We start from the raw sequence: 12,665 nt of genomic DNA on the forward strand, positions 1-12,665 counted from the left end.
TTGTGATAATGGCTTGTTTTTAAGCAATCAATGGGCAGACAGTGATAAAGTCTATTTGCGCACTTGGCATAATGTGAAGTACTTCCCCCTGACAGTGTCATTTCACATAGTTTGATCTCCACAAGTGCAATGCGGTGCATTGGCATCTGGAAGAATTGTGTTGATGTCACATACGTTATGATGGCGTCACATCAATGAGGCGAGTTGTACAGTTTTCATCAGTTGCCATTTTTTGCCATTTGTTTGATGATGCCACGACTCATGTGACCTCTGTTCTCTCTGTGACCATCGGTGTTCAGTTTGGAAATGATGCTAATCCAACAAACATTGTGATATTGCTTGGGAAGACGTGCCTTGTGTTCCTTGTTGAGTTGAGAGAGTGCTTGGCTTTGGTTCTTCTAAATAGATGCCAGAATAAGGACAGCATGGTGGCATTACATGAAATTCCTTGTTGGCTCTCAAGAGAGAAGCAACCTGGAATTAAGGAGAAACTTCCTGACAGTGAGGACAATCAACCAATGGAACAGCTTGCCTCCAGAAATTGTGGGCGCTCCATCGCTGGAAGTTTTTAAAAAGAGACTGGACAATCACCTGTCTGAAATGGTATAGGTCCTCCTGCTTGAGCAGGGGGCTGGACTAGAAGACCTCCAAGGTCCCTTCCAGCTGTATTCTATTCTATTCTATTTTGCACAGCTTCACTGGTCCTTCAGTATGGCTGGGGGTTGAACAATCCTTTCTAGAATTAGGCAGGAAGATTTAGATAAGGCATGATTAGATTGCCCCTCCTTGCTGGGAAGCGGGATGAGGTCCTCTTAGAAGAAGTCTCTTCAGTTATAATTTGATTGCTGGAAGAGGACCTCAGAGTTATAGAGAGCAACGCCCTTCGTTCTGCTGCTGGTCACCAACGTTGCCTAGAAGGCAAACAGTTTCAGTAGTTTTACGGGTAGTCCTTGACTCACAACCACAATTTGGCCCAATATTTCTTTTGCTGTAAGACAGATATGTCAAACACAAGGCCTGGGGGCCAGATGTGGCCCGCGAAGTGGTTTCATGTGGCCCGCGAAGCCATCCTGGAAACAGTGAGGGAACGGCCCCCTCTGCCTTGGCCCTGGCCCAGGCCGGCCGGGAGCCAATGTACAATTCTGTGGTGGCCATCTATGCTGAAACGCATTCAGTCTTAGCTCCATAAGCCCCCCCCCCTGCATGGCCTGAGAGGAACAGTGAGGCTCCTCCAGTGGACCATGCCTTGGCACTTGCCCTGGTCCCACCCCCTTCTGCCAGAGACCCTCAAATCTGTCCCACTCCTGCCCAGGCCCCCACAGGCACCCTTGACGCAAACGGTGTAGAGCTGGCCACACCCACCCAGCAGGCCACACCCACTCCATCCACGCCCACCCAGTAGGCCGCACCCACCCTGGCCACACCCACCCAACCCCCTGAGGGCAATCACAATGCTGATGCGGCCCTCAATGAAATTGAGTTTGACACCCCTGCTGTAAGATATTTGTTAAGTGAATTTTCCCCCATTTTACGATCTTTCTTGCCACAGTGGTTAAGCGAATCACTGCAGTTGTAAAGTTAACAACATGATTGTTTAGTGAATCTGGCTTCCCCGTGACTTTGTTTGTCAGAAGGTCACAAAAGATGATCACATGACCCCCCTGGGCACTGCAATCGTCATAATTATGGATCAGTTGCCAAGCCTCTGAATTTTGATCACGTGACCATGGGGGAAAATGGTCATAAATTGCTTTTTTCAGTACCATTGTAACTTTGAATGGTCACTAAATGAATTGTTGTAAGTGGAGGACTACCTGTACTTAGTGCTCTTTCCTTCCTTCCTCTGTCCTCCCATGCCACACAGAACTGTTCAGTAAAGTTGGTTAAAACTGCAAGGTGGTTGAGAATGCTGTCTTATCAAAACAAAATTGTACCTGAAAAGGGAATTGTACTTAAAAAAGAGTTTGACATCTTTCCCATCTGGATTGACCTAATATCTGGAAATTGTATTCCCATCACATCTACACTTCTTGTGGGCTGGTGCAGAGCTTGAATGATTTTGGGGAAGTTGAAGTACACCGTGTGTGTGGTCTTTTGTATTTATCTAGTCTGTGTAAGCACAGAGCAATTTATCTTGTTACAATGACTATGTTAATGGGTAATCTTTATTTCAGAACGATTCAAGATTACTACCTTAATCCTATTAGATAGGCTTGAGGCAAANCACGACACGTCACGTGATGCGGCGAGTTTGACACCCCTGCTCTATCAGGCTAGATCTACAAACAGAATAATTTTGAGCTCCAGAACTGAAAGCAAGGTGGTCTTGTTTGTATGTTGTGTTTATTTTCCTAGGGTGGGGCATAAGTGTTTAATTGATGGGAGATTTGTAATTAATATTACCTGCTCTTAAGCATTTTTGCAGGACCATTCCATACTTCAGCATTTTTAAAAGATTAAGCCACCTTATGTTCAGAAACAAAATTACACAAGGTCTGAATCTTTTGTGTTTCTCTCTGCCTCCGATATAGATTGATAAATATCTATATGCCATGCGGCTGTCGGATGAAACTTTGCTGGATATTATGGGTCGCTTCAGGAATGAAATGAAGAATGGCCTCTCTAGGGATTTTAACGCAACAGCCAGTGTAAAGATGCTGCCTACCTTTGTAAGGTCTATTCCTGATGGCTCAGGTAAGGATTATCACTCTTGTGATTTGCTACTAAAATTGTTAATGAAGATGGTTTCTTAAAACAAATCCAGTATTGTTCCTTCCAATATGGTGAGTTCTGGATGATTCCCCCCTGGGTCGTAGTGATCCTAAAGCCACATAAAGCTGTAAGAAAAAAATATGTAATATTAGTAGCACCATAAAAAAATTCTCCAGCCCAATAGAGCATGCCATTTACCAAAACATAAGTATAGGTCAGGGGTCTTGAAACTTGGCAACTTTAAGATTTATGGACTTCAACTTCCAGAATTCCTCAGCCAGCTTTGCTGGCTGAGGAATTCTGGAAGTTGAAGTCCACAAGTCTTAAAGTTGCCAAGGTTGAGGACCCCTGCTGTAGAACATAAAAAGACTCCATAATTTGCAGTATATATATTCCAGACAGGAACAGTTTAATTAGAGTCTGGGCAAGAGAGAAATTGCTAGAGCAAGTCTCAATAAGAATGTAGTTTATCATGACCAGATTTGTGCTCCATTGAAATGGCTAATTAGGTGACACAGAAACTCTTCGTTCTCCTATAGCTCTCCCAGCTATCACGGATTGGGCATTGTTGCAAAAGAGTGTGTGTGTGCGCGCGCATGTGTGTATGTACGTATGTACTGTATGTCTTCTAAAAATTACATAGAAAAAGTAAAAAATGCTCCAAACCTCATAAGAGCTTTCAAATTTAGATATCTCCTGAGAATGTGGCCACTCAGTATATATTGCAAACAGGGTGTTTCCCAAATTCGGGCCCTATAGGCCAATTACAATAGGTTTTATTAATTTTATTACTTCATATCTTTTCAGAGAAAATGTCACTGCACTTACAGGAATATTCAACAGTCATGTGTCAAGCAAATAAACATTTAAAAGAAAATGGCAACCAATTTGAACATTTAACATAATTTATATAATACATTTTCCAGGCAGTCTAGCTTTTGGTACACTCTGAATACAATATTGCCCTTCAAGCACATTGACTTTATGATCCTGTAATCAGATGGCAACATGTATAATATAAAAGGGGAAAAATGACATTGCCATAGGTGTATACTATAGGCCACCCAACCAAACAGAGGAAATAGATGAACTTTTTGCTAGTCAGTTAACTAAGGTATATAGGAAGCACATCACAATAGTAATGGGGGACTTTAATTACCCTGACATCAACTGGGAGACAAACTCTGCACCAAGTGGAAGATCAAACAGATTCCTGATAAATCTAGCAGACAACTTTATCTCCCAAAAAGTAGAGAAGGTAACTAAGGGATTAGCCATATTGGATCTAATCTTCACTAACAGGGATGAAATGATAGAAGATGTTGAAGCCACAGGAACCTTGGGGGGGAAGTGATCATGCAATATTGGAATTCAACATTATGGAGGCACAAGCAATAGAACACAGTCAAACTAGAGTCTTGGACTTCAAGAGAGCTAATTTCAATAAACTTAGAGAGAGCTTGGGAAGGATTCCATGAATGAGAATCCTCAAGGGGAAAACAACTCAAGAAGCTTGGGAAATTTTGAAAAGTGAGATAATAAAAGCCCAGTCTAGCACAATACCAACAAAGAAGAAAAATAACAGTTCTCAAAAGAAACCAGCATGGCTGCATAAAGAACTCTCTGATGAATTGAAAGACAAAAAGGACAAGTATAACAAGTGGGAAGGGGCACATAACTAAAGCAGATTATCAGCAAGTAGCCCGAGCCTCCAAAGATGAAGTGAGGAAAGCTAAGCTTGCGACAAAAGTCAAAAATAAAAAAAAGTTTCTTTCAACATGTAAAAAACAAGAAAAAAGTGAAGGAAATGATTGGCCCATTAGTGGGAGACAGTGGCAAGAAGGTGACAAGCAACAGGGAGAAAGCAGAACTATTTAACTTGTTTTTTGCATCCGTCTTTACACAAAGGGAAAAAACAGTCCAACCTATCAAAAACAGTACTGTAAAAATCATATTAGAAACACAAGTTAAGATAGGCAAGAAAATGGTAAGTGAGCACCTGTCCGGCCTAGACGAGTTCAAATCATCAAGACCAGATGGATTACACCCCAAGGTTCTCAAGGAACTGGCAGATGTGATCTCAGAATCACTAAACTATATCTTTCAAAGATCCTGGAGCACTGGGGAACTACCAGAGGACTGGAAAAGAGCTGATGTAGTTCCCATCTTGAAAAAAGGAAAATAAAATGGATCCAGGAAATTACAGACCTATCAGCCTGACCTCAATACTTGGGAAGATTCTGGAAAAGATAATCAAACAACGAATAAGCAAACACCTAGAGGCAAAGTCATTGCCAAAAGCTAACATGGGTTTGTCAAAAACAGATCATGCCAGACAAATTTTATCACATTCTTTGACCAAGTGACAAAATTAGTGGACCAGAGGAATGCTGTGGATATAATTTACTTGGACTTCAGTAAGGCATTTGATAAAGTAGATCACAACCTACTACTTGATAAGATAGAAAAATGTGGGTTAGACAGGATCACCACCAGATGGATCTGTAGCTGGCTGACCGGCTGTACTCAGCGTGTGGACCTCAATGGAACTGCATCTACATGGAGGGAAGTGAGTAGTGGTGTGCCCCAGGGCTCTGTCCTGAGCCCAGTGCTCCTCAACATCTTCATCAACGATTTGGATGAGGGGATAGATGAGGAACTCATCAAATTTGCAGACAACAAGCTGGCAGGAATAGCCAACACTCCAGAAGACAGGCTTAGGATACAGGAGGATCTGGACAGACTTGAACAGGGTGCTATCTAACAAAATGAAATTCAATGGTGAACAAAACAAGGTTCTACATTTAGGCAAGAAAAATCAAATGCACAGGTATAGTATAGGGGGTACCTTGCTCAGTAATAGTAACTGTGAGAGGGATCTCAGAGTCCTAGTGGACAATCACTTAAATATGAGCCAGCAGTGTGCTGCAGTTGCCAAAAAAGCCAACACAGTGCTAGGCTGCATTAACAGAGGGATAGAATCAAGATCACGTGAAGTATTAATACCACTTTACAATGCCTTGGTAAGGCCACACTTGGAATACTGCATCCAGTTTTGGTCATCACAATGTACAAAAGATGTTGAGACTCTAGAAAGAGTACAGAGAAGAGCAACAAAGATGATTAGGGGACTGGAGGCTAAAACGTACAAGGAACGGTTGCTAGAATTGGGTATGCCTAGTTTAATGAAGAGAAGGATGAGGGGGGGCATGATAGCAGTGTTCCAATATCTCAGGGGTTGCCACAAAGAAGAGGGAAACAAACTATTCTCCAAAACACCTGAAGGCAGGACAAGAAGCATTGGATGGAAACTAATCAAAGAAAGAAGCAACCTAGAACTAAGGAGAAACCTCCTGACGATTAGAACAATTAATCAGTGGAACAACCTGCCTGCAGAAGCTGTGAATGCTCCAACACTGGAAGTTTTTAAGAAGAGATTGGACAGCCATTTGTCTGAAATGGTATAGGGTTTCCTGCCTGAGCAGGGGGTTGGACTAGATGACTTCCAAGGTCCCTTCCAACTTTATTATTATTATTATTATTATCTTTTATTCATTAAACATGAACCTCAGTCAACTGAACATTCAAATTGGCTGGCGCTGATGGTTGACACGGTTGCTACCAGCATCCTAGGTGTCATTATTATTATTATTTTTTTTTATTATTATTATTATTATTATTATTATTATTATTATTATTATTATTATTATTATTATTATTATTATTATTATTATTGAATTTTTGGTGATGTTGGGTTTTTCCCCTTTCTTAAAAAAAAAAAATTAAGGTGGGAAAAGAAGCACAGGCCACAGGAAGCAAATTACTCTGAGCCTTCTATTTAACACCATTACCCTCTTCTAAATTGGCCTGAAATTGGCTCAATAAATTTTCTGTACCCTCTCCTATTCTTCCTTATTGTCAGTCTCAGACAGAAGAAGCAGGTTGAAAAAGTTTAGGATGCTGAATTGTGACTTTTGACCTCTCAGCTGTTGCACGGCCCTAGTTTGCTTGCATTTGACAAGATCATTAAATTAGCTAAGCATTATTTCCATATTTGGTTCCCTCCCCAAACATTACTGCGTTATAAACTGAAGAAACAGCTTGGCGCTCTCTTTTATGTATCCTGTTCAGTGAAAAGAGAAATATAGCTGCTGTCTTTTAATTTAGGCTTCTCTTTCAAACCAGCACTTGGCTTTGGGGCCTGAAGAGTAATCACTGTGTTTTATCTTGCTTTGTTACGAATCATAAGGAATTCAAGGTGGAGATGAAACTGTAATTATCACTCACAGGTTGGCTGGGGAATTCTGGGAGTTGAAGTCCACACATCTTAAAATTGTCAAATTTGAAAAATCAATTCAGTCCTCCTTAATAACTGTGTACAGAAATGCTTTTGTTACTATTCTTAAAGGGTCATATATCAAAAGCACAAGTGTAAGTCTTGGGAGAAGAAATTACTGATAGTACTATGAATATGTGATGGATTTTTTTTTTCCTGAAGTAGGTTTTCTCAGCAACTTCTATGAGCTTTTGTAAAACTAGCCATGGGTTGCTAATTTGGAGTGATGAATTCATAGTCCAAAATATCTGAAGAGAATCAGACTGCAGAAGGCTAACATAAGAATTAAAATAATAGTTACATTAATCATAAATATAGAATTTAGTAGTAAGGTTGAAGCATTACAGCATATTCATATGAGACGCAAAGAATGCCACGTGTGCTATAATGTCATTCATGTCATGAATTATATCATTTGCATAACGACAGAATGATCACACATTGCATATGGCTTTTACTAGATGTTTGTGAGTACATCAGTCATTAGTTGTGTACCATGGGCAGAGACATCCTTTGATTTTAGCATCCTTCCTCTCTCCTTGCTTTTCTTATCACATGATTGTAAACTCTCACTTCTGAGATACTGGCAAAACCACACTTTCTATTAAATATAGATACAGTGCGCAATGGATAGTTCAAATTGCAGTTTGCTTGCATTTTAAAATTGCAAGACAGGAGCAAGTGAGAAGAGGAGAAAACAAACTTCAGGTCATAGCCCTCCATGCAGATAATACGGAATTAATTCATTAACACCTAATCATTATTTGCCTTTACCTTTGAATGTCCTTCAAGTATTTTGTTGACTGGGCATCTGATTTCTGTTTTCAGGCCACAGGTTAGTTTACTAGCTATTACAGAATCCCCATTTGTTTAAATTGTAGTGGGAAAAAAAGGCACCATCTGTTCCACTGTTTATCTTTGAGGCCTTATTTTGTGATAATGGCTTGTTTTTAAGCAATCAATGGGCAGACAGTGATAAAGTCTATTTGCGCACTTGGCATAATGTGAAGTACTTCCCCCTGACAGTGTCATTTCACATAGTTTGATCTCCACAAGTGCAATGCGGTGCATTGGCATCTGGAAGAATTGTGTTGATGTCACATACGTTATGATGGCGTCACATCAATGAGGCGAGTTGTACAGTTTTCATCAGTTGCCATTTTTTGCCATTTGTATGATGATGCCACGACTCATGTGACCTCTGTTCTCTCTGTGACCATCGGTGTTCAGTTTGGAAATGATGCTAATCCAACAAACATTGTGATATTGCTTGGGAAGACGTGCCTTGTGTTCCTTGTTGAGTTGAGAGAGTGCTTGGCTTTGGTTCTTCTAAATAGATGCCAGAATAAGGACAGCATGGTGGCATTACATGAAATTCCTTGTTGGCTCTCAAGAGAGAAGCAACCTGGAATTAAGGAGAAACTTCCTGACAGTGAGGACAATCAACCAATGGAACAGCTTGCCTCCAGAAATTGTGGGCGCTCCATCGCTGGAAGTTTTTAAAAAGAGACTGGACAATCACCTGTCTGGAATGGTATAGGTCCTCCTGCTTGAGCAGGGGGCTGGACTAGAAGACCTCCTATTCTATTCTATTCTATTCTATTCTATTCTATTCTATTCTATTCTATTCTATTCTATTTTGCACAGCTTCACTGGTCCTTCAGTATGGCTGGGGGTTGAACAATCTTTTCTAGAATTAGGCAGGAAGATTTAGATAAGGCATGATTAGATTGCCCCTCCTTGCTGGGAAGCGGGATGAGGTCCTCTTAGAAGAAGTCTCTTCAGTTATAATTTGATTGCTGGAAGAGGACCTCAGAGTTATAGAGAGCAACGCCCTTCGTTCTGCTGCTGCTCACCAACGTTGCCTAGAAGGCAAACAGTTTCAGTAGTTTTACGGGTAGTCCTTGACTCACAACCACAATTTGGCCCAATATTTCTTTTGCTGTAAGACAGATATGTCAAACACAAGGCCTGGGGGCCAGATGTGGCCCGCGAAGTGGTTTCATGTGGCCCGCGAAGCCATCCTGGAAACAGTGAGGGAATGGCCCCCTCTGCCTTGGCCCTGGCCCAGGCCGGCCGGGAGCCAATGTACAATTCTGTGGTGGCCATCTATGCTGAAACGCATTCAGTCTTAGCTCCATAAGCCCCCCCCCCCGCATGTCCTGAGAGGAACAGTGAGGCTCCTCCAGTGGACCATGCCTTGGCACTTGCCCTGGTCCCACCCCCTTCTGCCAGAGACCCTCAAATCTGTCCCACTCCTGCCCAGGCCCCCACAGGCACCCTTGACGCAAACGGTGTAGAGCTGGCCACACCCACCCAGCAGGTCACACCTACTCCATCCACGCCCACCCAGTAGGCCGCACCCACCCTGGCCACACCCACCTGGCCCCCCTGAGGGCAATCACAATGCTGATGCGGCCCTCAATGAAATTGAGTTTGACACCCCTGCTGTAAGATATTTGTTAAGTGAATTTTCCCCCATTTTACGATCTTTCTTGCCACAGTGGTTAAGCGAATCACTGCAGTTGTAAAGTTAACAACATGATTGTTTAGTGAATCTGGCTTCCCCGTGACTTTGTTTGTCAGAAGGTCACAAAAGATGATCACATGACCCCCCTGGGCACTGCAATCGTCATAATTATGGATCAGTTGCCAAGCCTCTGAATTTTGATCACGTGACCATGGGGAAAAATGGTCATAAATTGCTTTTTTCAGTACCATTGTAACTTTGAATGGTCACTAAATGAATTGTTGTAAGTGGAGGACTACCTGTACTTAGTGCTCTTTCCTTCCTTCCTTTGTCCTCCCATGCCACACAGAACTGTTCAGTAAAGTTGGTTAAAACTGCAAGGTGGTTGAGGATGCTGGCTTATCAAAACAAAATTGTACCTGAAAAGGGAATTGTACTTAAAAAAGAATTTGACATCTTTCCCATCTGGATTGACCTAATATCTGGAAATTGTATTCCCATCACATCTGCACTTCTTGTGGGCTGGTGCAGAGCTTGAATGATTTTGGGGAAGTTGAAGTACACCGTGTGTGTGGTCTTTTGTATTTATCTAGTCTGTGTAAGCACAGAGCAATTTATCTTGTTACAATGACTATGTTAATGGGTAATCTTTATTTCAGAACGATTCAAGATTACTACCTTAATCCTATTAGATAGGCTTGAGGCAAATGTTCTCAGTTGATTTATCTAGATCGGAAAATGATAATTTCCTAAGTTAGAAAAGGTCAGAATCGCGGACCTGCTTGTCTAGCACACTAATGGTAGTTTACTTAATGGGTAGGAAAATGTAAATGCCTGCTTCTAATGCCTAAAGTGACATCTGTTTCTTTCCAACAGAGAAAGGAGATTTCATTGCTCTGGATCTTGGTGGCTCTTTCTTCCGAATTTTGAGAGTAAAAGTCTCACACGAGAAAAAGCAGATGGTGCAAATGGAAACTGAGATTTACGAAACGCCAGAAGATATTACGCACGGCAGTGGCACACGGGTAGATTCCTCTTTAAGTCTATAATTAACATTCTGAACGCTTCCCTTGTTGCTTGTTAAGTTGGGATCATCTCTTGGGTTTCCTTAATTCTGAAAGGAAAAACGAAATTAATTTGTAATTTTAAATATTCAAGGAAATGGAATATTGAAAATCCTATATTCCTTGACAAGTTAGAAAATACATTTTGGGATAAATTTCCTCTCGCCATTTTCTTGCTGAAAAAAATGTGGAGAATGCCAGATTTTATTACAAAAATTGTCTTTTTGTAGTAATTTCTTCTAGTTCACCTATTACAAACAGGGCAGTTTTGCTCACTAGCAGAGAAAAGTAGAGTGTACATCAAATAGGCAGTGAAAGCTAGCTGAACTAGCAGACAGACAAGTCCTCTGTGATGAGCGGGGATGTACTGGCTTAGCCGTGGGTTAAAAAAAATGTATTTCTGTTTATTCTGTTTCTTCATATGTTTCTTATACCCATTTTTATTTTTCTTTACTGTGTCCTGGGATGGGTGAGTATCATTAAACATTTTAAAGATGTGACTTTGTTTAGAAGAAAATTCTTCAGTACAGTGCCTTAGGCGGCAATGCTTTCTTGAGAATAAAAAAATAAATTATTTCCTAGAGTTGAATGCTATTCCAATAACTTCATGGATACATCCTTGTGAATACCTGTACTGGTTGCAGCATTCTGCAGGCGCACCATTGCAGTTTGTGCTGGGGTTTTTTTGGTGGTTTTGGGGAAAAAAGCCTGTTTGTAAGAATGGGTTCGCACTTAGGACAGTGGCATTTGCTTACTGACCATGGATTCAATGACTCCTGGAAAACTGTTCTAAAATTGGGTTCAGTCAACTTATAACTATAATGACTTACAACCGAAAATCTATTGTAATTGTGACCCATTGTGGTCATAAGTTGAAAAGTATCTATATTCCAACTTTTAACATTACTTGAAAGAAATAGAGAATGCTACATCTTTATTAAAAGTATTGGCTGCTCAAATATTGTAATAAATATATTTGACCTGATTTGATTAAAAATAAAAGAGTATAAACAAGGTTAGAGGTGCCTGAACATATTGCTCCTTGTGTGTTCAGATGGTGTAATTAATAGAACAACCATATGCAAAAGGAGGGTGTGTTTGCACTAACCAACATTTGGGTTTTATGTATGCTGTATGAACCCAGTCAGTGGGTGCTACAAGGGAGGGTTTTTACAGAAGGGCCAAAGCAAGTCTGTTTTAGGGAAACAATTCAGCAAGGAGGAAACTTTTGTTTTCATATTTGAAGCTCCTTTGCCTGATTGCTATATTTTGTTGTATGGTAGACCTTCTGTGTTTATTTTTTTCACCAAAGGATTTTTCTGTCTTGATTCTTATGTATACATTTTGCAGCCAGCAGCTTAAGCTGCGGACATTATATGGATGGTTGTTGAAGCCAAGGAAGGCAGGAGAATTTCTCCTACTTCCTCCACTTAAATCTCTTATGTAAGTTACAGAATTGGTATCTGCTGTCACTGATGCTGCTTTTTTAAAACCTTCACGACACCATCCATTGTCATTTCTCTTGCTTTTCCCAAGATGTACATTCATGACTGGGGTTCTGAGCTCTGGCGGCATGGCTGTTGAACCTAAAGGATGATGATTAGGCCTGTTTGGCAATGGCGCTCTTCTCTGGCATCCTTTGGCATTGCTAATGCAAAAATTCCTACTTTGAGATGGTCAGCGTCAAGATGATTTCTGTTTTTGCTGCTGATTAGTTCTTGAAAACTTTAGTCTGGTTGCTTCCAGCATGACCATGGCAGAATGAGAAAGCACCTTCGGTGGTCTTGTGATCAAAGGTTCTGATTTGCATCATGGATTGTTTTCACTGAAGCACCTCACCAGTTTTTGTAGGCATCACACAATGTGTGAGTTTGCAAGTGTAACAGCCAGGGCTTTTTTTCTCGGAGAAAAGGTGGCGGAACTCAAACCTGGCCACGCCCTCATCAAACCCTAGGACCGCCCCTTTAGAGAACAGGAATGCAAGTAAAATTTGGGAGGGGCTATTTCCGGTGTGGGAGGGGCTATTTCCGGTGCGGCCGGCCCGGAAAAAGGTGCCGGAACGCCGTTCCGCCGCGTTCCGGCT

At 41.2% G+C, this 12,665-nt stretch overlaps 1 protein-coding gene across 2 annotated transcripts in view; it reads left to right on the top strand.

The window, feature by feature from the left end:
* The window catches only part of HK1 (hexokinase 1), a 59,683-nt gene that overhangs the window by 18,905 nt on the left and 28,113 nt on the right, over positions 1-12,665 (top strand). Inside the window, exons 1-2 of one of the 2 annotated variants that reach the window (XM_015822969.1) lie at positions 2,537-2,694; positions 10,395-10,543. In XM_015822969.1, the coding sequence (XP_015678455.1) occupies positions 2,553-2,694; positions 10,395-10,543 (291 nt within the window). In that variant the 5' untranslated portion in view covers positions 2,537-2,552. Of the gene's footprint in view, positions 1-2,536; positions 2,695-10,394; positions 10,544-12,665 lie in introns of those variants that run through there. The other variant, XM_015822970.1, reaches the window with a different exon arrangement.

The sequence above is a fragment of the Protobothrops mucrosquamatus genome, unplaced genomic scaffold (assembly GCF_001527695.2).
Source record: "Protobothrops mucrosquamatus isolate PMUCROS unplaced genomic scaffold, P.Mucros_1.0 scaffold1731, whole genome shotgun sequence".
Classification (NCBI taxonomy): Eukaryota; Metazoa; Chordata; class Lepidosauria; order Squamata; family Viperidae; genus Protobothrops; species Protobothrops mucrosquamatus.